This window comes from Alosa alosa, chromosome 9, assembly GCF_017589495.1.
Source record: "Alosa alosa isolate M-15738 ecotype Scorff River chromosome 9, AALO_Geno_1.1, whole genome shotgun sequence".
Classification (NCBI taxonomy): Eukaryota; Metazoa; Chordata; class Actinopteri; order Clupeiformes; family Clupeidae; genus Alosa; species Alosa alosa.
Window position 1 is genome coordinate 26,046,046 of NC_063197.1, and position 25,636 is coordinate 26,071,681.

A 25,636-nucleotide genomic window follows, 5' to 3' on the forward strand; every position below is an offset into this window, starting at 1 on the left:
ATCTCCATCTCATGCCTTTAGGGCATTCTTTAGACATCTGAAACATTTATCAGCACTTTATCTCATATTGAGCTTCTCTGTGAGACACAAAGATATTAAACTCATCATCATTGACGAGAGTCAATGAAGATAAATGCTGCCATGCTAGCTTCCTATCTGAGAATAACCCTAACCCTAACCATATATTTATTTTTCTATTTTTATTCAAGGATTTTGCTCTATGTCTAGTGAGATGGATAATTAAAATAGGGAAGTAGGAAGGTTAACAATTAGCATTTCAGTCTTCTAAAGAAACTAGTCCTTCAGAAAACACTAAGCAGTCATAGACAGACGATCTGATCTCCATTTGTAATATCATCTGTTGATAAAGTGAAAGTAATCCTGTCTCTCATAATATGAGGCTTTTATGGAAATTTAGTGGCTAGGCAAAAGGTCAAGCCATAGGCAAGCACTGTGAGTCAAACAAGCCTAAATTCTGCTTTAGACTGTAGAATGACGTTCAGATGACTACATCTCTGTGCCAAAGGTTGATCCGATTTTTCATTTCTCTTTTCATCTCTCACAGGTACCAGAACTGTGTGTATACGTACAGAATCCTCCCTAATGAGGAGAGGAAGCTCTCTGTTCAGGTGAGGGTATGGCTAGTCCACAGATGCCATTATATCGTATGTTTATCTTGTGGCTTTACTATGCTTGAAGCAATTTTGACCTCTAGTTGGACCACACTCTCAAAACCTTGCTTGGGGTATCTTTAGCTGGTTATTGCATATTGGTGTGATTGAAAGGAAAAAAAAAGAACTTGCTCTTAAACAACTATTTGCTTTTGACATTTCCACTTTCTATTCACTGAATTATCTCCTTTGTCCTTGGTGTTTAGGGTGTATGCCAAGCAGGTGTTAAGGGCTGACTGGCTATTTCAGGCTTTGTCTCCTGCTTGATACTTCTGCTTTTACCAAGGGAGGCACAGAAAGACTTGTGATGTTGTAATGTTGTCATGATGGCAGAGAATGTAAAAGTCCATATTCGTTAGTGATGAATTGTACTGAGCACAGGCTACTGCAAAGCAGCTACATCCCGTTCAACTTGAGTTGTGGCACTGAAAACAAATGTGGTCACAATTTGGTGACAATGTGCCCTCCTCCTCCCATAAAACCAACAAAACAAAACCATATTTCCTACAATCATTCTTTAAAACAAAAATAGTTCACTAAATGCCTGTACATTCAGTAAACTGCACGTTGATCAGCCAAAGTCACTTGCCACACATTAACCATCTGATTTGTTTAGCCAAGTGGACATGCATGTGTAACAGGACAGGGGCCTGCCTTGTGACAGCTGACTCTTCAGCTGCTCTATCTGCTTGGCCCCTGCAGTGTGTGGGCGTCTCGTTTCCCGAGTGTAGAACACTGTCTCATCTGCTCACGCTCTCTCTGCCCGCCTAGTCTGCTCGCGGCTAACGCTCACGACTCGTTAGCGCAACGTTGGCCGCCGCTGGCCGCTTTTGTTCAGAGGTCGACTTGACCAAAACTGAGGCCTCTTCATTGGCATGTGTACCGTAGACCATGCCAAACAGAGCTTCCACAGAAATGGTCCTTAATGGACAAGCATTGACCCTACGCAAATTTGTGTCTCAAAATGGCCGCCTTGAAGAGGCATTTTGGGTTAAAGGATCATTCAAAGCATTCAACCTAACATGGCTGACAATGACCTATCAAAAATTTCCTTGAACTACGTCCTGGTTAAATCCTCTGTCTTATTTCATTAGGTTCTTCCTCTTTAATTTCTTGTTGATTCTGCGACTCTCCATTTCTTAACTGCCCTTCAGTGTGGTTGGGAGAGGTTCCTCATGTCTTCTACAGGAACTGGAGTCTTTTTCAACTGAAGTGTCATATAATATGTTTGGTCAAATCTTCAACAAAAAGGCTTTCAACATTTTTCATGTGAGAATATCTTTCACAAGTGTGACAAAAAAGATTGTTTGTGTAATCTTTGACAGCTTTCTCATTGACTGTTAGAGACTCAGAAAGGAGATGAAGTCAATGCTTCCTTGCTTTGTCCTTCACACATACAGTACATGTATAGGCAAAATAAGAAAAAACAGACATCAGGCTAGGGCTAAAAGATGACTCGAAATCAAGTCAAAATCACTATTTCAATTAATGCAATTAGCAAATTGCAAAGGCTGCATTTAATTGGTAATTGGTATTGCTTCATCACATGTATTGTATAGTGAATCTTGAAATTAAGCAATATTGCAATCGCAATATCAGTCAGAAGAATCACACTTAGATATTTCCCCCAAGTCATTCAGCTCTACTTCAGGCTAATCGACATCATACATTTGGACTCCAAGCCTTATACATTTGCTATGAATACATTTAGCGAGCAATTGTGAAAGTATAAGATGATTTTCTCACATTGCAACCTACCCCTGTTTAGACCTACTGGCCTTATACACTTGTGGATCAAAGACTTGCACATGAGCAGTCTACAATACAACACTCACACAGCATTCTGAGGAACTCAGTCAGGTGACCAGAGGATTAAGCCCCAAAGCCTTTGGAATACAGTGCATGGTGTCTGAACTACAGAACGATCATTTTGTTTTGATGGCTCAAGAAAAGAGCAAGCAACGACATTGTTGACATTGTTGACAGAGTGTGCAAGAATAATGATAAGCAAGGCGTCTGCCTCCACTCTACAGTATAAGTAATGGTGTTTGTGTTGATACGTTTAAAAGTTAGATTGTGTCTCGTGTTTGCCACAGAGGTTTTAAGACTCTTTGTTCCTTCGGTGCCTTTATTCCTTTACTCACTTTAGGCCTCTGAGGGAGTGCCGATTCGTTTCTTCTCCATGCTGCCTGAGCTGGTGGAGGCCTACTACAAGGAAAACATGGGCCTTGTCACTCGCTTACAGTACCCTGTGCAAAAAGAGGAGGAACCGGAAGAGGAACCTGGTAAGAACTCTTTTGATCTAAAAGCATGGAGCCCGTTCTGAAATGCTTGCTGATGCTCTACACTTGCACAGTTTGAATTTTTCGAGTGAGGTAAACAGTATAATACTTCAAATACCAGTCAAGTCATGGGATTGCCTTTGAGTGTTAAGCGTTTTTACTGCAGCTGTTAAGCAGCTGTTTTACTGTGTGGTGACCCTTCTCTGCTCTGAAGTGTTTCTCCTTCACACCTCCCACGCATGAAGTGATAAATGTCACTCAGCCAAGGTTACAATCAGCCACATCCACACCCAGTCATGCACACATGCAAGTGTGTCCTCAAACACGCTTTACATCGCCTTTTACCAGATGAGCGCAGATATTTTTCATTTCAAAGCACTTTTACTTACTGTTCAAAAACTTTTGTTCCAAACTGACAATAAAACCATATTCACTCTTCTAACAATGTCTTTGCAACTTGCATGTTCAATAAGTAAGTGCATTCATTCTGGCTGATTTAAAAATGTCATCTCTCCTACCTCTCTGCTTCTGGACATCACCACAGAGCCAATGACCAGCCTGCCTCCACAGCTGCCCCCCAGGAACTTCGGCAGCTCCACATCTGTGAATGACACCAAGGAGGAGCCGCCTAAGGGGAGCGACCTCACCCGCCCCTCCATCTCAGAAACCTTCCTCCAGCGGCTGCAATATGTAGACATGGCCAGGTATCCCCATCTTCTTTAAAACCTGCAACGAAAAGGGGAGGCTGTTAGATCAACAGATTACATCCTAAAGCCAGACAAAACACAAGTTGCATGTGCACTGGCTACATCCACTGAATAATGTGCCACTTTGGGGATTTAAATTCTGTCACCATCTAGCCTGGGTTTTCCTATGCTAGTCACCATCTTTTTCTGTTTAAGATTTATTGTAATACAGAATGGCTGAATCTGCCACACGATTGGCCCTGGCCTACAGTGAATACCTGCTCTGACATGATTAAATTGCACACATAGGCCTACATTGGCTCAAACTAAATTGGCTATTACTAGCTATTCAGCTATATTCAGCTAATGATGTAAATGAGGAACGCCTTGTTGAGGCTTGAGTAGGCTAGTATTATGGTGAAAGATGTTGATGTATGGTCTGGGTAAGGCATAACCAGTGTGCGCCGGTCACTCTGTATTCTCATTAGGTCATCTGATTAGTCTATTTGTGTTCTGTTTATTGACAGTATCCCCGAGGACCATCAAAAGTCTATTCTGGAGTACTTCCGTTACAATATCGCCGTTGACGTAGAGCAGGTGCAGAACGGCAACCCCACCTTGCCAAATCTGAAGAAGCTTACCTTCCACATCTGCAAAAATCTTAACAGGTAGGCCTAACCCTCTTGTGAATTGTAATCTTGCAAAATACTGTACCTTTACACAAACAGAATGAAGCATATCTGATTTAAAGCCGCGATAAGCACAAGAAGTAGGCCTAGCACTAGCAGTTTAGCATGCATGCGTCCATAACTTTGCCCTTTCTCTGTGCGCAGTGAAATTAGCCGCACACTGCCTAGTCTGGACGCTCTTCAGAGGGTTATTGATCCGCCGATGTCACCTGGAGCTGGGAGACTGAGGAGTCAGGTGGGGGCAGCAATCACATCAAATTATAAAATGCTAATAACATGAACTAGTTGGTGTTAACATGGGGCAAGGGGATAGACTCCTGTCCTCTGGTTCAACATAAGGAAGCCTACATTGTTAAACAAATTTTCTTTAATATGCTGTAACATATGCATTAAAGTATATGGGTTTGTACTTTTAGCACTCTGCTGATCCAAGCCAGTCGGTGGCCTTCAAGCTTGAACAGCTGACTAAGTTACTGTACTCAATAGAGGATAAGGTAAATCCACATAAATTCATTTATCAGGTCTTACGTTAAAGTTATGAATATCCTTACAATGAGGTTAATACTGTACTCCCATATTTAATCTTCTACATTCTTTTAAATGAAATGTGTGTCCTAAATATCTTTTCTTGTTGATCTTCTAGACCAAAAATGCTGTGTTTGACTCTGTTGGATATGATGGAGGTCACAGGAACTCGCTCATACCACCTGCCATATTTGAGGTGTGTGAAAAATATGCTAAATCATGTTCATATCGGGTGACATATTTCTACAATTACAATATTACGTATATGCCGTCAAGAGATGGAAAAGAGAAGACTAACATGACACATTTTATTAGTTGACCTTTTTGTGTCAGGGAAGTCCCTTAAAAAGATTGTTTTAAAGTTTCCCCATCCAAATCAGACAAAAATAACTCTCATCTGTTTGATAAATGTGTGACGCTGTGCCTCGCCATATGGTTTTGCCATTTATTCTTGAGATTTGCTTTATTAAACTGATTTTTTAACAAAATGATACAAGGTTGCTATAAAATTGCTGATAAAATATATCTGTGCAGTGAGATGATTCTGAACTCTTTTTTTGTGCCAACAGGTGAAATCAGAGTCAATAGGCCTTTCCACCAAAATGTTCCTAAAAGTGGATGTGGAGAGTGGAAAGTTGTTCCTCAAGAAATCCAAGGACGGGCCAGAAGACAAATACTTTACGCACATTAAAAGTAAGTTCTGTTTTTTTGTTTTTTTTTACTTTTTACTTTACTTACAGTTAAAAATATATCTATACAAATTCATTTGCATCGTTGTCTTTTTGTGTGGAAGGGTGTGAGTGTATATGGTCTCTGTTGCTGATTTTTACATTTTGTCATTTTGCAGTCTTGCAGTTAGTGAAGTCCCAGAAGGTGCACACCAAACTGGTGGTTGTGCTTGAGACTGAAAAAGAGAAGACACTGAGAAAGGAGTTTGTCTTTGATGACTCTAAGGTATATTAGTCCTAGAAGACATGGAGAGAAAGTGCTATGTGCCTCACTCTGTGTGGTGTCAGTGCTCTGTGTGGTGTCAGTGCTGTGTGGTGTCGGTGCTCAGTGTGTAGACTACTGGTATGGTTTTTACTGGTAAGTCTGTTTCCTTTCCATGTACATTCTCCCAGCAGAATGCGAACAGGCGATAACGTCGTGAGGTTTACACCGCTTACTAATCTGTACATTTTCCTTTCCATTCTATTGTGTGTGTGTGTGTGTGTGTGTGTGTGTGTGTGTGTGTGTGTGTGTGTGTGTGTGTGTGTGTGTGTGTGTTTCAGAAAAGAGAGGGCTTCTGCCAGCTTCTCCAGCAGATGAAGAACAAGCATTCAGGCAAAGCAGAGCCAGACATGATCACCATCTTCGTGGGCACCTGGAATATGGGTATATAATCACATTGATTATTGCTCTCCGTCAGTGGGATGCATATCTTTATGGAGAGATGTATAAACTGTGTATAGATGTTGACATAAAGTGTAGGTGAAATATAGTATAATATAATAAAGTATTGAAAAAATATTTGATGTAAAACATATTTATTATGACATCATAAATGATGCAATTAAGGGGTGCATACGACTTCATGGTGTGATGACATCATGTTGTGTCTCATATCTTTTTGTACCTTCTATCAGTCAACTAATGGCTTACTTAGTTCTACTTAGTTCAGTCTATATACATAACGGAGGGCTTCCCGGATTTGTCTCTTTGATTACTTTGTTTACAATGCAAACCCAGGTGCACAACACTTTGTAATTGTGTTCTTGTTTTATATTGTAGCTTTGATTTGAATGTTCTGAGTCTAAGAAATGATCTGGGTTCTCTCTGAGGGATCTCTCATTGCTCTCTCACTGCAGGCAATGCCAATCCACCACACAACATCACATCCTGGTTCCAGTCCAAGGGCCAGGGGAGGACACGCGACGACACGGCCAATCAGATCCCTCATGACATCTACGTCATAGGCACACAGGAGGACCCGCTGGGGGAGAAGGAGTGGATGGACATAGTCAAGGGTGCACTGAGAGACATCACCAACATCAGCTTCAAGCAGGTCGGTGTTGGCCATTTCCGTCATCTATGTTACAGCCCAGTCTTGTACAGCACTTCACACGGTCAATGTGTGGTTACTGTAAAGACTGCAATGGGTGCATAGAGTGGTCAGAGCTATGAAGACCAGTCAGAGGGCCAGGGTTAGTGGTACACTAGTACTAACTCTGCTCAAGATGACTACAACACAAACTTAATCTACAGTCTTTAACTACAGTAATATTATATAAAGCATCTTACATATTTTTTCTTTAGTTATAAAGAAATTGTATACTGGTATGTGTTTACCTTTGTTCAGGCTTTTCTGTTTTCATCTATTTTGAATTTAGGAAAATGATTTCCTTTACGCAAAGTGAATAGTAGGCTATTTCCTAAACGACTGTGTTGCCAGTTTCGTCCAGTTCAGTAGTGCTGATGTGTCCTGTGTTGCTGTGGTGGCAGGTGGCAACCCAGACGCTGTGGAACATCAGAATCATCGTGCTGGCCAAGCCTGAGCACGAGAACCGCATTTCACACATCTTCTCAGATAGTGTCAAGACAGGCATTGCCAACGCTCTGGGTTAGTACTTGCTTTTTTTTTTTGTACGTGTGACCAATCTTCTGCACCGTCTTCTCTCCCCGCTGCTGTGGTATATACACTTGTACCAATCTTCACCAGAGTGCCATTTGTAATCAGATAGTATCTATGCAAGCCTGCAGGGGTGCCGCTAGAAATTTTGGGCCCTATGAAAGAGTATTATGCTTGCGCCCCCCCCCCCCCCCTCCCCCACACACACACACACACACACACACATACACACACCCAGTTATAATAATGTTGGTTATGTTCTGTGAAGGCCCTCTATCAGTGCAGGGCCCTTGGAATCCTCCCACGACCTTCTGATGCCCCCACTACTGTGTTATTACTCAGTATTTAGTCACCTTCTTTTGATTCATCGTCTGATTCATTTTCCACTGCCACTGCACTGTTGGTCCGAACACAAATTGTCCTGCCCCGTTCCTTTTTGCTGTCTTCTTGTTGACACTTTCTTGGTTGTGCTTTCAGGAAACAAGGGTGCTGTTGGGGTGTCGTTCATGTTCAATGGCACGTCCTTCGGGTTTGTTAATAGTCACTTGACCTCAGGAAGCGAGAAGAAACTCAGGTAGGTGTGACTCATAGCAAAGGTCATCTCTAATGACCTACTGAAGGTTTCGTGTTACATAAAATAGAAATGGAAAATCTACAAGTGTAAATACACAACCCTAGTTTTAAAACAGTTAAATTTATCTAATGTGTCAACCACAAATGAGTCATACCCTGAATTCTTATGTTCTCGTTCTTGGAATTTGAAATGTAGGCCTATTGTGTGGCATGCATGAAGTGTAAAATAAAGAGTTGGAACTGTTAGAAGAATATAACTCTTTACCGAATATAACTTTACCGAGCAGTTTCGGTTCATGTTATATCCAGCATTATTACCACAGAGGTAAAATGCACTATCATATCTTTGAGCCCATCTGATTACCACAAAGTGTGGAAACCGTATTTGTATTTTTAAAACAACCTGCTCTGTGGCCTTCCTCTGTCTGCAACATTTTACTATTTCAATATAGTGCTCAAATAGACAGTTTTATTTATGTTAACAGTGCTACAACACATAAATGACTTAAGCATAAAGGTTGATCGGTGGACTTTTTTTGCACTCACTGATGCTATCTTTGTTCTCTGCCAGGCGAAACCAAAACTACACAAACATCCTACGCTTCTTGAACCTGGGTGATAAGAAGCTCAACCCCTTTGATATCACTCATCGCTTCACACATCTCTTCTGGCTGGGGGATCTCAATTACCGGATCGACCTGCCATCTACTGTAAGACCAATTTGCACCCCTATTAAATGCCCCCCCCCCCCCCCCCCCCCCCCCCCACACACACAAATCCTCTCTTTGTATGCCTCTGCAAGTTCCTATTAGCTGTACACAGCCACTTTTAGCAACCATTTAAAAACAGTGCCAGACGTGGCAGACAAATAGTCATTCCATGCTTTGCAACCTCAATGCATCGCCTTTTTCTCAGCCCAGCATGTATTCTTTAACAGCAGGGTTGACAAAAAAAAATAACATTTAAGTGTTTGTGTTGTCTCTGTTCCATGGGTGGTCATCCCCTCTCAACTCTCTGACTCGTGAAAAAAAGGCTAAAACCTTAAGCTTCAAATAAAAGCAGCCTCCGTGGCCCTTAGTGGAGGCCTGCCCTGCATGCGCATTAAAACAGTAGGGCACGTTTCCCCCGTCTCCCTGCAAGCGGTTAAATTCAGCTGCTGCTGACATCACCCGGACAGGAAGAAAAGACTGCTTTGCATTGTTCACCCCCTTTTGCAGGAAGCGGAGGCCATTGTGGCCAAGATCAAACAGCAGCAGTACCAGGAACTCCTAAGGAGCGACCAGCTCACCATGGAACGCAACGAGGCCAAGGTCTTTTTGCACTATGGTGAGAAGAATGACAGAGACACACACACAGAGAAAAAGAGGAGAGAAAGCCTATTAAAGACACACAGACTCAAAGAATGCACTTTCACTTTAACCACATGTGAAACCCCCAACCAGCTATTTATAAATTCAGCTCTACAATCTGTCTGATAATTCCTTGAACAAAGTCTGGGACCTGTATTGGTGTATGTATGCAAACACCCTAGAATGCAAACACCGTAGAAGTAAGCTCTTGTTGGTTAATACAATGGCACTCATTTGCATCTTTTCTGTATGTGCAAACATGCAAAAAGATGTAGATGAAGTTCTTCAGTACCACAGAAATGCACCACATTTTCACACGTGTCTTGATGGAAAGGGTTGTAAACGTAAAGTGCTTTATTGAGAGAAACTGATTGGGAATGAATATACTACTAAAACCAAGATAACCTAATTTTCATGTCTGGCCACTCTAAATAGTGTCATGTTTTTGTCTTTCAGAGGAGGAAGAAATCACTTTTGCACCCACGTATCGCTTTGAGAGAGAGACACGGGAGAAATATGCCTACACGAAGGCCAAAGCCACCGGGGTAAACTCAGTGCTCTTTTCCACTTCAACAAAACAAATTATTTTCATAAATGAATAAATCATTGTCATCACTATTAATGTTTGAATATCTTAAACATATTCAAACATTAATAATTCAAAATACAACCTATAACATGCAGGTAATGCAGGTATTCAGCTTCCTAATATTTATTTAAGACTTGTATCCTCATTGGGGCTTCAGAAAATGACTTGTGATATCTAGTATGGAGATGGCCTATGATTTCCTGCTGAGGGATTCAGTGGGGCTGGGTGCAGGTGGGGCAGCTGAGGGCAGACTGGCGTGTGGTGCTTGTGTGCTCCACCCTGTGGAGGCTTTGGAAGGCTCACAAAGACCCAGTACCCTTTTTGAGCACGGTCTCGGAGAGACTCACTTCCTCCCACTCTCTTGTCTCTGTTGCCCACAGACAAAATACAACCTCCCCTCCTGGTGCGACCGCGTGCTGCGCAAGTCCTACCCCCTGGTGCATGTGGTCTGTCACTCCTACGGTGAGTCCATATTACAGCCAAATCTCCCACGGGTGACCCTCCGAGTCTCTGCATTCGTAAGGGGGCAGTTTTGGTTTGGGATCACATGCGTTTTTGCTTCACAAATGTGTGAAGAGCTAGATTGCCCATGTTTATCTTATATTATTATATTATATTTATCCTCTTTAATCTAACATGTGCGGTGCACCACCTGTTCAACCGTAGGCTGCACCAATGATATCATGACCAGTGACCACTCGCCAGTCTTTGCAACGTTTGATGTCGGTGTGGCTTCTCAGTTCATCTCCAAAAATGGTAAAGTGCATCTCCTCACTAAACAAGATCTAGAATTTAAGCCTGTTTTTTTTTAATGAGAGTATGCCAGGAAATCATAATTCTTCGAATCACCATCATATTTCCAGTGTGGTGAAACAGTTCACAGACAGTGAATGTGTATGTGTGTGTGTGTGTGTGTGTGTGTGTGTGTGTGTGTGTGTGTGTGTGAATGTGCACCAACTTTACCTAGACCCCACCAAGGATACTCAGGGAGTGATTAAGTTCATGAACTGCGTCGCCAACCTCATGACGAAGTCCAAGACCAAGTTCTTCATTGAGTTTCATTCCAGCTGTCTCGAAAGTAAGGCCTCCGCTCTCACATGTGTGATGTAGATAGATAGATAGATAGATAGATAGATAGATAGATAGATAGGTATATTGATCCCCAAGGGGAAATTCAGGGCCTCAGTAGCATACAGACATCACACACAACATGCACGTACAGCAGAAAAAGTAATATAAGTATATACATATAAAAAACTTCAATATAGAGACAGTAGAAAATAAAAAATACTAAAATATAAAATACTAATACTAAAAAACTAGACTAGCCGTGTAAATGTGTTTCCTTATAGAGTTTGTAAAGAGCCCGGAGGGGGAGAATCAGGACTATGCAGAGGGCTCCATCAAAGTGCGCTTTGGAAATCAAGTGGAGGTAATTAAGGCACTTGAATGCATGCACTTGAATGTACTTTAGCTGGTTGGCAGTCTGACATGACGTAAGTAGAGAAGTGCAATTAATCAAAATCACATTTCAGTTTCAATTATGACCTCCAACAATTAGGAAAACAGCATAATTGAGTTACAACAATTATTTTGCCGCATTATGATGCTCTCGTTCCTGAGTTATGAATCCAGCACACCGATATGCTTTACAGCTGTAGCTGATATATTCCTCATCATAAGTTGTTCTCTTAGTCCAAATGGTGGTCAAAAACAGTTTAAAATCCCTGTTCTAGCTCGTTGTAACATGATACGCTGTCACTCTAATTATTTAATGTTTGTGATGACACATGAACATGGCGCTTATAAGAATGTTGCAATACCTATGAAGGTGTTGTGTCCTCTTCATGGCCTTATGAATCCTTTTGTCAACCCAGCAATACAGAATGTTGCTGTAGTGTCACTACAGTGAGGAATGGACTATCTATTTGTATAGACTGTAGAGTGCATTGTTTGGGAATTTTGGGCCCTTGCTTTTGCTCTAACACTAAGCCTAATGCTATGGGCTTAGTGTCAGCATGGGTTTAAAAGTGTAAGGGTCATACATTAATGTTCAGGAAGTATGTATTGTCCACTGATAAAGAGAGACATTCACTCTGAACAGGGGTGAACAGGGTCGGACTCAGGAGCCCTGCTCTCTATAACAATTACACAAGCGTACTGAAAGTCTGACGTGTGCAGTTTACTTCTCCGTCCCCTGCATCTTGTCCACATCTGTTGTTTTGTGATAAGTATTCTGGGAGTGTGTATAATTCCACTCCCTGTCATTGGTCAGCTCATTCCCATCATCGCTGACCCGGAGTACCTGCTAGATCAGCACATCCTGATCAGCATCAAGTCCACAGACTGTGACGAGTCGTATGGTGAGTGACCACAGCCATGGTGTGTGTGTGTATGGGGGAGTTGGGAGAGATTTTGGTGTAAGGCCTAAGGGTGTGTGAGGTATAAAGGGTTAATGACTAGTGACGTAAGGATGACTGATATCTTGGTAAGGGTTTTTGACCTACTTGTATCTGTTTGTGAGACAGTGGCAGGACAGTGCTTATTACGTTAGTAGTGATAAGCTTACCTATCCTTCAATGAATTTTATTCAGCAATGCTGATGAAAATAGAACTGAATTGAAATCTATATGGTGACAGCGAAAGGGTTTGAAGGTGGTGTGTGCACTACACTCATGTTGGTGCCTATGTGAGGCCTAGATACTAAAGAAGAGCTTGATTTGCTAAAACATGAAACAAACATTAGCATAGGGCTGCAACTCAAACTACAGCAAAGAGCATCTCAAGGATGACCATCATGGCTTATTTCTATTCTTGCTCCGTACACTAAGCCTTTGGATGCATAGATCTCTCAGTCCAATCTGCCCGTACAGTAGGCTTGGAATGGACGCATGTTGTTTTTGACTCCTCAGGTGAGGGCTGTGTGGCGCTGCGTGCGGCGGAGAGTGCCTACACGGAGTTCCACGTCACACTGACCCATCACGGGGAGCGCACGGGGACACTGTCCGGCGGCATACAGGTCCATACCTCAGAGGGCAAACAGACCGAGAAGCTGTACGGTGGGTAACCTTGTAACCACACACACACACACACACACACACTTCCACACACAGTGCAAACACCCACATGCCTACACCACAATAGTCACGTAGGCCTTATTATTTTAATGCTCACAATGGGAATCTCAAAATGTCCTTTGAGAATCATATCTTTTGTGGGAGCTTGGATGATTCCTCCATTGCCCTCTTTCAGAATCTAGTGACCCATGGTGTGAATATCAAAGGGTCACCGTTCAGACATTTGATTTAACATGGATATTCATCCTGTGCTTTCAGACTTTGTGAAGGTGGAGAGAGATGACTCAGGAGCTCCCCGAGGCAAAGGGGATTACACCAGGTGAGACTCAATGGCTTCTCCTGTCCTCTCTTTCCTTCAGTTTCTGTAACCATCCAGTGCTATTCTGTCAGTGTAAAGGTCTGGATTTCTCTACACTAATAACTTTAATATTTTGCTACCTCGTGCAGTCCTTTTCTAAGGGTTACAGAGATCTACAGATTTTTTTGTTGCTATTTAAACATTTCAAACCAGTGGGTGCTTTCTGTTGTGACAAATCCCTGTATTCATGCCTCTGTACCCACTTGCTGTCATAAAGACTTTTGTCTTAAACAAGTGAGCTAACTAGCTAACAGTCCATCAGTCTTTCGTGGCAAACATATACCACACTTTGTGCTAGCAACTACTGTAATAATCTACATAGTGAGAATCCTTTGTGGATATATCCCTTTATAAGACTGTGCAGCATCAACATTTAAGTGTTAAGAAGATTTGCCAAATTAAAGACATACATGCTTCATGAATCCTACACATTAGTGCTGTAAGAATTAGCCTCTGAGTGCCTCTCCTACAGGTCAATGATGAGTGCTGCGGACATCAGCAACCCCAGCTACATGGGGGTGGGCTACAAGAGCCAGGTGGACAAGGGCTGGAGCTACAGCAAGCCTGAGAAAAAAGGCAGTGCCTACTCGCATTGCTCCAAGGACTCCAGTGTCGGGAACGTCTCCCCAAAAAAGACCCCACGAAAGACGCTACTGCGGTGTGCTACTGGCAGCGCCATCACCCCATCCAGGAATTTGGGCAAGGCCTGTGAGCCTGGGTGAGAAAAGTTTCCCACATTGTGAAAACAGGTTGGGTGCGCTAGTAAACGTTTTAGTCGAAAGAGCGGTAGAATACGGAATCGACTTGTGGTGGTCTCAGACTTAGAAGTAGAATGTGTTGATTTTCTTGGGTTAGAGTTGTTCATTTTCTGTTCCCTTCTACTTTTAAGTGTTGTTTTCCAACCCTACTGTAGTCTTGTGACTTCTCCAGAAGCCTGCTGGAATGAAAAGTGTGACTTCCTTTCTTCCAAAGATCAGCTGTTGTGTTCTTAGTAAGGTACCTTCTGGAATCGTGTGTTTCCTGTTCCTCTGTCCTGATTTATTCCTCTTATTCGTGTACCTAGTAAACCCGAGGATGACATACCAGCAGAAATGTTCGACAATCCTCTGTACGGCTCCATGACCTCCCGAGGGGGAAAAGACGCAGACGCTCCCCCGCCGCGCAAGGGAGACCACCTCTCCCCTCCGGAGGCCATCTTCACCTTCCCCAAGCCCTCTGAGGGTTGGGGAGACTCCTCGGACCGGGCGCCGCCCACGCCCTCGCCCCGCAACCGCTCCTACACCTACTCCGACACCAAGCCGCAGCCGTCCTCCGTCACGTCCACCGCGTCCACCACATCTGCCCCCAGCGGTGGGGGCCTGCAGCCTCAGTCCTACACCAAGAAGCCCGTGGTGCCCTCGCGCTCCGAGGGGGGCATGGGCATGGCGGCCAGGCCTCCTCTGCCCATGAAGGGCCAGGCGGGGGCCCCTCAGTTCAAGCCCAGGGACTATAGGGACAGCTCGGAGCTGCCCAACAAGCTACGCGGGCCCAGTAGGCCCAGCCCGCCCATCCCCAAAGAAGGTAGGAAGAGTTACGTCTGTCCTGACTTTAGAAGACCTCCATCTTCATATAATTTAAGCGACCTTGGGTATCCTGAAAGGTGCTATATAAATTTAAGCTATTATTATTATTATAATTATTATTATTATTATTATAATGAGTCCCCAATCCCAGTTAGGTATCAAGAGCCACCTACTTTAATCCAAGAGTGTGGTGATGGACGCAGCTGCAGACCACTACTTGTGAAATGTTCAGTGATCCTTCCTCATCCAAAACACTCATTAGTAGAGTATTGGAGAGTATTGGAGCTTGGGTTTCCTATTGTTCTCTATGGTTCGGCAGCAGAACGGCGGCAACGCAGAGTGGTACAAAATATGACCGCCGCCCAGTCCTGCACATTCTCTCCGCAAAAATAAATCACACTTGGGGTAATTGGGGGGCTAATGGGGAGTGTGTGTATGTGTCTGTGTTTATCTGTGTGTGTGTGTGTGTGTGCCTGCGTGCCTGCTTGCCTGAATGTGTATGTCTTTTTATGTGTGTGTGCATGTGGGTGTGTTTGTGTGTTTGTAGGTGCGTGCGTGCATGTGTGTGTGTGTGTGCATGTCTGTGTGTGTCTGCGTGCGTGTGAGTGTGGGTGTGCCTGTGTGTGTGCATGTCTGTGAGTGTGTGTGTTCTTTATGTGTGTGTGCGTGCCTGTGTGTGTGTGTCTGTGTGTGTGTGTGTGTGTGTGTGTGTGTGTGTGTGTGTGTGTTTATGTGTGTGTGTGAACAGAACGGAACTCTACGAAACTTGCCAGGCATTCAGATGGTGTCATAATGATCCTACAATTCTGTGCAGTTTTGAATCTGTCAGCCAAAGCTAACTGTCATTACAATGCCATGTTTTTCATGTTTAACTAAGTCAAATGAGTGGATATGGGATGTGTTGACATGGCCTCTGGAGACCAACATACAAAAATAATTTGGTCATCCTACAGCCCTATACTATATACTTGAGATATTCAGAAAACTGTCTCTGGCCATCTACAGGCCGATCGGTGTACAGTCACTAAATGTACACATATATTCATTTGTTGTATGCCCCCCCGTGAACGGAATTCCATGAAACTTAGCAGGCATTCAGAGGGTGTAATAATGATCCTACTCCTTAAATTTTTTAAATTTTCCTGCAGTTTTGAACATATCAGCCAACGATACCTGCGATTACGCCTCTATTTGGCTTTTTCATTTTTAACTAGGTGGCGCTATAACTCAAATTAGAAAATGTAATTTCGAGGAAATTACCAGTGCATGAAAATATAAACATACTGTATATTAACATAAAATGCCAAACAAACTTTTATTTGGAAACAGTTGGCAGGAGTCATAGTTGATAACAACTGACAGTTGAAATGGCTGAACAGTTAAATAGTTAAGTAGTTTAAATAGTTAAATTATTTAATAGTGAATTATTGTAGTGAGGACATTTATTTTGAAACAGTTGTGGGCAGAGGAAATAGTAGTCTTAAGAGAGCCAGATTGTATGCTTAAAGCCTGAGACAGAGTATATAGTTTAAAAGTTGAATGTAGGTAGTGTAATGGATGTTGATAGACAGAAAGTTGAATGGATGTTGATAGGCAGATTGTTTAATGGATGTTGATGGATAGTTTAATGGGTGAATGAGTGAATGGTTTGAAGAGGATGAATGGATAGAAAGTTGGATGGAATGTGCCTTATATCCTTGTAGAATGGAGAGACACAGAGAGTTGGCCTAGTTAAGCAGAAAGCAGTTGATACAGGTGCAATCAGTTCAACTGGCCCTTTGATGGTCCTAGTTGAGCAGCTGGAAGTTGATACAGGTGCAAATCAAGTTAATTAGTCCATTGTGATGTCATAGTGCTAATGTAAAGTCTACGGGGAAAAATAAGCTTGTTAGAGTGCATGAAAATGCACTCTACTGTTATCCGATTTCTTCTTATTACAGTGCATGAAAATGCACTGTACTGTTCTTCCTAGGCTTCTTCTTATTACAGTGCATGAAAATGCACTGTACTGTTCTTCCTAGGCTTCTTCTTCTTCTTCTTCTTCTTCTAACACGTTTAATGCAGCTTCAACCGTTTAACGTAGAAACTTCATTCAAACTATGTTACGTAGGTCTTAGGACATGGGTGCTATGTATTTTTCAGCTTTGTAACTTTTATACTTTTTAAACTATTAATTAAAAACTGTTCAAAATTTCCCCATAGACTTAACATGGGCTGATGACATCACAATAGAGCCGTTAAGCAATTAGAATCCTATGGCAGGTGTTCAGGCCACCTGTCCCAACTGCCATTCTCAGGCTTTAAGCATACAAACTGGCCCTATTAAGACTACACATCCTGTTCAACTGCTTCCTCTTCCAAAAACTGTTTCAAAATAAAAGTCCTCACTACAATATTTCACTGTTAAACAATTTAACCCTTTAAACTACTGAACTTTTTAACTGTTCAGCCATTGTAACTGTTACTTATCATCAACTATGACTCCTACCCACTGTAGCTAGTTAGCATGTTAGCATTGCTAACATTGTTAGCATTTTTAACAAAACTGCTAAAAATGATTAGCTAAGTTAGCTAAGTAACATGGTTAGCATAGTTAGCATGTTAGCATGCTAGTTAGCATTTTTAGCAAAACTGCTAGTTCAACTGCTTCCAAAACTGCTAAAAATGATTAGCTAAGTTAGCTAAATAAAATGGTTAGCATAGTTAGCATGTTACAAGGATACAAGGATACAAGGATACAAGGAAGTTTATTGTCACATGCATATAGTTACTGGAAGTAAAATGCAGTGAAATTATGTCTGGTGTCAGCCTATTTGTGCATTAATGGGGGTAAAAAAGTGCAGTAGAAGAGGGGTTTAGTAGATTAAGTGGCAAGGGCTGCATAAAAAGGTGGGGAGGATTGGGATTGGGTGGGGGGCACCAACAAGGAGCACAAAGGCAACAGGGAACAGGGAAAAACTCCCTTACCAAGGAAGAAAACCTTGGGCAGATCCGCGGCTCAAGGGGGCTAACAACTGCCAGGGGTCTTGGTGTGTGTGTTGGGGGATGACAGGGGAGATGGGATAGTGTGCTGTGTATGTGGGGAGAGGGGCAGTGTGCAATATGTGTGTTGGAAGCTTCCTCATGAGACAATGTGCTGTGTATTGGGGGCAGTGTGCTGTAAGTATGTTGGGGATGTGTGTTGGAGAAGCTTCCTGATGAAATAATGTGCTGTGTGTATGGGGGGGCAGGGACTTACTATTGCAAGCAGAGTACTGTATGTAATGTATGTGAGTGATGACAGTGAAGATGTGTGTGTGGGGAGGAGTGGAGCAGTGACTGTGTGTGTGTGTGTGTGTGTAGGTGGGTAGGTGGGGGCAGTGTGCTGTAAAGTATGTAAGAGGATGTGTGTTGGAGAAGATCCTGAAGACAATGTGCTGTGTATGTGTGTGGGGGCAGTGTGCAGCAAGTATGTAGAGGAGGCTTACTGTAGCAAGCAGTGTGCTGCATGTATGTGAAGTGATGACAGTGATGATGTAAGTGTGTGTGTGTTGGGGGTCAGGGACTTACTATTGCAAGCAGAGTACTGTATGTAATGTATGTGAGTGATGACAGTGAAGATGTGTGTGTGTGGAGAGTGGAGCAGTGACTGTGTGTGTGTATGTGTGTAGTGTGTGTGTGTGTGGGTAGGTGGGGGCAGTGTGCTGTAAGTATGTAGAGGATGTGTGTTGGAGAAGATCCCAAGAAGACAATGTGCTGTGTATGTGGGGCAGTGTGCAGCAAGTATGTAGAGGAGTGCTGTATGTATGTGAAGTGATGACAGTGATGATGTAAGTGTGTGTGTTGGGGATGGGGTGGGGTGGGGTGGGGGTGGGGGGGCAGAAAGGCTAGGCAATCAAGGACATGGGTAGATGGAGGAGAAATCAAAATAATAAATAAAAAGTGTGCAAAAGTTGGAGAAAGTCAGATATGTGTGTGTGTGTGTGTGTGTTTTGGCGTGTGATGAAATAAGAAAATAAATAAAAGGTCTGTAGCATAGGGGAGAGGGATGTAAAAGTGCTAAAAAGTCTTGTAGGTGTGTGTGTGTGTGTGGGGGTCATGAGTGCTGAGGAGTGAATGAGTGCAAAGTCAGTATAGTGTGAGTTCAGAGTTGGGAAATGTTTGAGAGTGCTGAGGAGTGAATGTGTGCAAAGTCAGTATAGTGTGAGTTCAGAGTTGGGGATGGCCTGGGGATAAAAACTTCTCCTGAGTCTCTCAGTTCTCATTTTGTGACTACATGGCGTCTTCTTGATTTCAGCGGTAGGAATAATCCATTGTTAGGATGAGAAGAGTCCTTCAGAATCTTTTGGGCTCTTAGGAGTACTCTTCTGGAATAGATATCTTGTAGAGCAGGGAGTTGAGTTAGCTAGCATGGATTAGCATAACTGCTAAAAATGATTAGCTAAGTTAGCTAAGTAACATGGTTAGCATAGTTAGCATGCTAGCATGTTAGCATGCTAGTTAGCATAACTGCTAAAAATGATTAGCTAAGTTAGCTAAGTAACATGGTTAGCATAGTTAGCATGTTAGCATCTTTAGTTAGCATTTTAGCAAAAACTGCTAAAAAAATATTAGCTAAGTTAGCTAAGTAACATGGTTTTACATAGTTAGCATGTTAGCATGCTAGTTAGAATAGTTAGCATACCTACTAAAAATGATTAGCTAAGTCACATGGTAAAGCATACTTAACATGTTAGCATCTTAGTTAGCATAGTTGCATACCTACTAAAATGATTAGCTAGGTTAGCTAAGTCCATGGTTAACATAGTGCTAGTTAGCATAACTACTAAAAATGAAAACATTAGCTAAGTTAACTAAGTTAAGTAACTTGGTTAACATTATTATCTTTGATAACATGGTTAGCATAACCATGCTAGCAAACATTAGAGCCGTTCCAACTGTCAGTTATCGTCAATTATCTACCTAAATAATTTAACCATTTAAATGATCCACCTATTTAACCGTTCAATCATTCCAACTATATTAAACCTTATCTACCAAGCAAATCATTTTAACTATATAAGCTATCCACCTATTTAACTGTTCAGTCATTCCAACTATATTAAACCTCATCTACCTAGTAACAAATATAGTTTGTTTTTACTCTGTATGATATTTTACATCATATTTTTGCATTTTCATGCACTGTATTTCCTTCAGGAAATGCTTTTCTAGTTCTTCTTCTTCTAACGCTTAGCGTTTAATGCAGCTTCAACCGTTTAACGTGAGAAACTTCATTCAAAACTATGTTTCAGTAGGTCTTACTTAGGACATGGGTGCTATGTATTTTTTTCAGCTTTGTAACTTTTATACTTTTTAAACTATTAATTAAAAACTGTTCAAAATTTCCCCATAGACTTAACATGGGCTGATGACATCACAATAGAGCCGTTAAGCAATTAGAATCCTATGGCAGGTGTTAGGACCACCTGGACCAACTGCCAGTCTCAGGCTTTAAGCATACAAACTGGCCCTATTAAGACTACACATCCTGTTCAACTGCTTCCTCTGCCAAAAATTGTTTCAAAATAAAAGTCCTCACTATAATATTTTACTGTTAAACAATTTAACCCTTTAAACTACTGAACTTTTTAAACTGTTTAGCCATTGTAACTGTTACTTGTCATCAACTATGACTCCTACCCACTGTAGCTAGTTAGCTAAATAGCATGGATTAGCATCTTAAGCGTGTTAGCATGCTAGTTAGCATTTTAAGCAAAACTGCTAAAAATGATTAAAATTTAAGTTAGCTAAGTCACATGGTTAACATAGTTAAGATGTTAGCATGCTAGTTAGTATTTTAGCAAAACTGCTTAAAATTATTAGCTAAGTTAGCTAAGTCACATGGTTAGCATAGTTAGCATGCTAGTTAGCATTTTTAACAAAACTGCTAAAATGATTAGCTAAGTTAGCTAAGTAATATGGTTAGCATAGTTAGCGTGTTAACATCTTGGGTTAGCATTTTAACAAAACTGCTTAAAATGATTAGCTAAGTCAGCTAAGTAACATGGTTAGCATAGTTGGCGTGTTAACATTGTTAGTTAGCATAGTTAGCATAACTGCTAAAAATGATTAACTAAGTTAGCTAAGTAACATGGTTAGAATAGTTAGCATGCTAGTTAGCATAGTTAGCATAACTGCTAAAATAATTAGCTAAGTTAGCTAAGTCCACATGGTTAGCATACTTAGCATTTTAACGTTGTTAAGATGCTAGTTAGTTATAGTAACTTGGTTAACATTATTATCTTTGTTAACATAGTTAGCATAACTGCTAGCAAACATTAGAGCCATTCAAGTGTCAGTTATCGTCAACTATCTACCTAAATAATTTAACCATTTAAATTATCCACTTATTTAACCGTTCAATCATTCCAACTATATTAAACCTTATCTACCAAGTAAATCATTTACCTATATAAACTATCCACCTATTTAACTGTTCAGTCATGCCAACTATATTAAACCTCATCTACCCTAGCAACCAATATAGTTTATTTTACTCTGTATGATATTTGACATCATATTTTTGCATTTTCATGCACTGTATTTCCTTCAGGAAATGCTTTTCTAGTTATTCTTCTTCTAACGTTTTTGTGCGTTTAATGCGGCTTCAACCGTTTAACATTAGAAACCGTTCAAACTGCGTTATGTAGGTCTTACTTAGGTGACTTCAGCTATGTATTTTCAGCTTTGTAACTTTTATACTTTTTAAACTATTAATTAAAAACTACTAAAATTTTCCCATTGACTTAACATTAGATTATGACATCACAATAGAGCAATTAGAATCCTATGCCAGGTGTTCAGGCCACCTGGAGCAACTGTCTCAGGCTTTAAGCATACAATATGGCTGTATTAAGACTGCAGACCCTGTTCAACTGCTTCCTGTGCCCATAACTGTTTCAAAATAAAAGTCCCTTTAAACTATCCAACTTTTTAACTGTTCAACTGTTATCAACTGTTCAACTGTTACTGTAACTGTGTCAACTATGACTCCCATCAACTGTATCCTCTGCCTTCAACTGTTTCAAAATAAAAGTCCTCACTAGCTAGTTAGCATCATTAGCATTGTTAGCATAGTTAACATTTTAGCAGAACTACTAAAAATGATTAGCTAAGTTAGCTGAGTCACATGGTTAGCATGTTAGCATTTTTAGTAAAACTGCTACAAATGATTAGCTAAGTTAGCCAAGTAACATGGTTAGCATAGTTAGCATGTTAAGATAGTTATCATTTTAAAGATAACTGCTTAAAAATGATTAGCTAAGTTAGCTAAGTCACATGGTTAGATAGTTAACATGTAGTTAGATGTTAACATTTTTAATAAACTGCTACAAATGATTAGCTAAGTTAGCTAAGTAACGTGATTAGCATAGTTAAGATTGTTAGCATTTTAAGATAACTACTAAAAAATGATTAGCTAAGTTAGCTAAGTCACATTGTTAAGATAGTTAAGATTGTTAGCATTTTTCAAAACTGCTAAAAAATGACCTAAGTTAACTAAGTACCTTGGTCAAAATAATTAGCTTTGTTAGCATAACGGCTAGCAAACATTAGACTTTTTTAAACTTTTAAACTGTCTACGCCTAAACTATCAACTTTTTATTAAGCTATGCTATGTCTTTCCTAGCTTCATTTTCATGCACTCGTAATTCCCTGGAATTACATTCTCTAGTTTTTTATTAATATCTCAAAAAGTATAAAGTTTACAAAAGTGAAAAATACATTCCTCGAGTCTCCTTTTCAAGACCTACGTTACAAAGTTTGAACAAAGTTTCTATGTTAAGCGGTTGAAGCTGAATTAGACGCAGAAATTTGGTGGGAAGAAGAAGAAGAAGAAGAAGAAGAAGAAGAAGAAGAAAAAGAAGAAGAATACGGATAACAGAACAGTGCATTTTCATGCACTGTAATGAGTGGATATGGGATGGGTTGACATGACCCCTTGAGACCAACATCTGAAAAACGTTGGTCATCCTAGGCCCTACGGTTCTTGAGATACACAGAAAACTATTTTCGGCCTACCCTCCTTTCGGGGGGCCTGGTGCAGCGGGTGGGCGACGGATCAAAACAATGGTTCTGTATTATACTTGTGGGGCTACATGCCCACCAAGTTTCGTGCAGCCCGGTCTTTCTGTGTCATGGGAAAGCACAAAATTACTGAAGAAGAATTTTTTTTTTTTTTAAAAATCCGGAAGAAAAAATAACTCTGACAAAACCTATCATCGTAATAAGACGTGAATGATAATGTATTAAATCTCTTGTGACATTGCGGAGCTATGGCACTTGATGAATCTTTCATTTCTCTTTCAGCAGTAATAAAAAATTGATCTAATGTAAATCACAAGATTAGCATATAATATACATCAGTGAAATGCCTCACACTGTCATCTCTGAAACTAGTGCTAGAGTGAATTTAAAAGCATTTGGTTTGACTCAGACATGTTTATAAATCATAATGGGGTGGTGTGCTGAAGGGTCAAGCTGTGTGAAAATCAGTAATCATTTATAAGAACTGTGAGAGGATGTTATTTTGAAACCTTTCTTCCACTGAATACTGTATAGACTTGAATAGCCTGTAATAGCTTTAAACGTACACAATTGCTTTCAAGCTGCATGTATTCCATGTATTTGTGTGATCAATGTCCACAAGCTGCTGTTTCTTCTTGATTCCACATAGTGAAGTATCACTGTAGATCAGCTCGCTATCAGTTAATTTTCACCCTCCGCCTCTCCTCATTTTCTTTGCAGCACATCACGAGCTGCCCCCAGCTCAGAAGATGGGACGACCAATGAAATGACCACAAGTGCCACGTGCTGTTCCTCGCTCCATATTGGAATCATGGACAAAATGTGTTTCCACGAGGACGAAGCACAAACCTATGTATCACTGTATACATGGCACTGCAAGTTCCAGTTGCTGTTACACTTCCAAGACATTTGGCCTAAATGCATGAACAGACAACGTGCGCTATTTGTTTTAACCTTTATGCCTTAAGCCATAGCCAGCCTTCAGCTCTGTTGGAGTCTTCCGTTGCCTTCATGTTGACCGTTTAACTAGTCCTGTGCTGATTGCCACCATGTTGCTTTGTGGAAGGATTGCGAAATAAAAGTGTGTTTAAGTGGAATAAATCTAAATGCCTCAAAATTTCTCCAAATTTTGCTGCTCTTATTTCTTCATTGTATGTGCCTTCTTATTTTTACTTTTTATATTGTTTACTTGAATGTTATGTTTGTCTGTGGACCTAATTGGTAAAATATGTCTTGTCTCCACCATGGGATAGTAGGAAACGCAATTTCGATCTCTTTGTATGTCTTGACATGTGAAGAAATTGACAATAAAGCAGACTTTGACTTTGACTTTGACTCAAGTTGGTTGTGATGAATCAGAAATAAGCAAGCTGTGGTGACTAGTGCTGCTGTTGTCAAGTCAACGAGTCTAGCCTGCAGTGGATTCCACACCAGATCAGAGTTAGGCTATCTAGAAATTTTGTCATTATGTCGCAACAAGCCCTCTCTGCCCCCTCAACCTTTAGATGCAAATAAAGTCATCCACACAGTTCTCTTACAGGGGCACGTTTCCCAAAACCATAGCTGTTAAGTTAGCAACTTTGTTGGTTTCAATGTAATTTCCCATTGCCAACCAAGTAAGTTGCAAACAGGTTAGCAACTGGTTTTGGGAAATGCACCCCACCCCTGTGACTGTTTGTCTTAGAGTTGAGCTGAGGACATTTAAAAAAAAAAAAAGTAAACATCTTTAATCAGCAATACACAGAGTTTATCTCTGAGATAGTTGAAGAATAGGAACAGGAGGCTCAGCACTTGATGGTCCCTGTGCCTGTTCTTCAGCATCCATCACTTTTAGTGTTTTTGCCATTTTGAATAAGGCTTACCAGAGTGCTCGCTCCCCCCGACCCACTCTCACCTCAACCCGTGTTGGTTTGTCTGTCTCCTGTCCCAGTTCTGGATCCGTGGTCATTTATTATGGAGCCAAAGATCCCCTGTGGTGTAAAGTGAATGCAAAAACAAATGAATTATTCTCTTAGTTGATTGATCTTTTTAGTTTTGGCAAAGGAAGAGACATGGGTCATGCACCGACTTCTTCCCAATGGCTGCATGGCTTTGTTCAACAATCAGAACACTCACTCAAGCACACTAATGGACGCCATCTAAATTGCTCCGTCTCCTAAACTGGCCTTTCATTTATTTGATGGACTATGGTACATCTTTGACATTCGACAAAATAAATCCATGGAAGTGAGAACTGCAACCATCTAATCCAGTGAAACGTTGCGGTGGGATGGTTATGGCCATGGGCGGATTATGAACTTCTGGGCCCCTGGGCCCAGATGTATTAAGGGCCCCCCACTTATTGTTGTATATGTGGGAGGGGGGGTTTGGGGGTCCTCCCAAAATGTGATTTCCTGTATTCTGGTGCATTTTGGGGATGGCCAATACTAAATTCAATCAGATTCATATTCCTGATTTGTTGATATTGAGGCAAAATTCCATGTCCCTGACCCCTTTGGATCATATTGTAATCCATCCCTGGATGCTTTAGCAAAGTTGGTTGGGAAATGCGTTTGGATCATATTGTAAAGATGCCAAGTCTGAGAGCCAAGTGGCACTTACATACCACAGCCAATACCAAA

General features: G+C 41.2%; 1 protein-coding gene across 1 annotated transcript in view; it reads left to right on the forward strand.

The window, feature by feature from the left end:
- Window positions 1-24,169, forward strand: part of inpp5d (inositol polyphosphate-5-phosphatase D) — a 25,182-nt gene extending 1,013 nt beyond the window's left edge. Inside the window, exons 2-27 of the mRNA XM_048251719.1 lie at window positions 566-629; window positions 2,821-2,956; window positions 3,498-3,657; window positions 4,167-4,307; window positions 4,473-4,563; window positions 4,745-4,822; window positions 4,972-5,049; window positions 5,423-5,546; window positions 5,701-5,807; window positions 6,125-6,227; window positions 6,701-6,897; window positions 7,335-7,452; window positions 7,939-8,035; window positions 8,606-8,744; window positions 9,252-9,360; window positions 9,840-9,928; window positions 10,353-10,434; window positions 10,639-10,728; window positions 10,940-11,050; window positions 11,325-11,404; window positions 12,248-12,335; window positions 12,885-13,031; window positions 13,308-13,368; window positions 13,880-14,098; window positions 14,477-14,967; window positions 23,736-24,169. Of these exons, the coding sequence (XP_048107676.1) occupies window positions 566-629; window positions 2,821-2,956; window positions 3,498-3,657; window positions 4,167-4,307; window positions 4,473-4,563; window positions 4,745-4,822; window positions 4,972-5,049; window positions 5,423-5,546; window positions 5,701-5,807; window positions 6,125-6,227; window positions 6,701-6,897; window positions 7,335-7,452; window positions 7,939-8,035; window positions 8,606-8,744; window positions 9,252-9,360; window positions 9,840-9,928; window positions 10,353-10,434; window positions 10,639-10,728; window positions 10,940-11,050; window positions 11,325-11,404; window positions 12,248-12,335; window positions 12,885-13,031; window positions 13,308-13,368; window positions 13,880-14,098; window positions 14,477-14,967; window positions 23,736-23,785 (3,250 nt within the window). The 3' untranslated portion in view covers window positions 23,786-24,169. The remainder of the gene's footprint in view (window positions 1-565; window positions 630-2,820; window positions 2,957-3,497; window positions 3,658-4,166; window positions 4,308-4,472; window positions 4,564-4,744; window positions 4,823-4,971; window positions 5,050-5,422; window positions 5,547-5,700; window positions 5,808-6,124; window positions 6,228-6,700; window positions 6,898-7,334; window positions 7,453-7,938; window positions 8,036-8,605; window positions 8,745-9,251; window positions 9,361-9,839; window positions 9,929-10,352; window positions 10,435-10,638; window positions 10,729-10,939; window positions 11,051-11,324; window positions 11,405-12,247; window positions 12,336-12,884; window positions 13,032-13,307; window positions 13,369-13,879; window positions 14,099-14,476; window positions 14,968-23,735) is intronic.
- The last annotated feature ends 1,467 nt before the right edge of the window (window positions 24,170-25,636 follow it).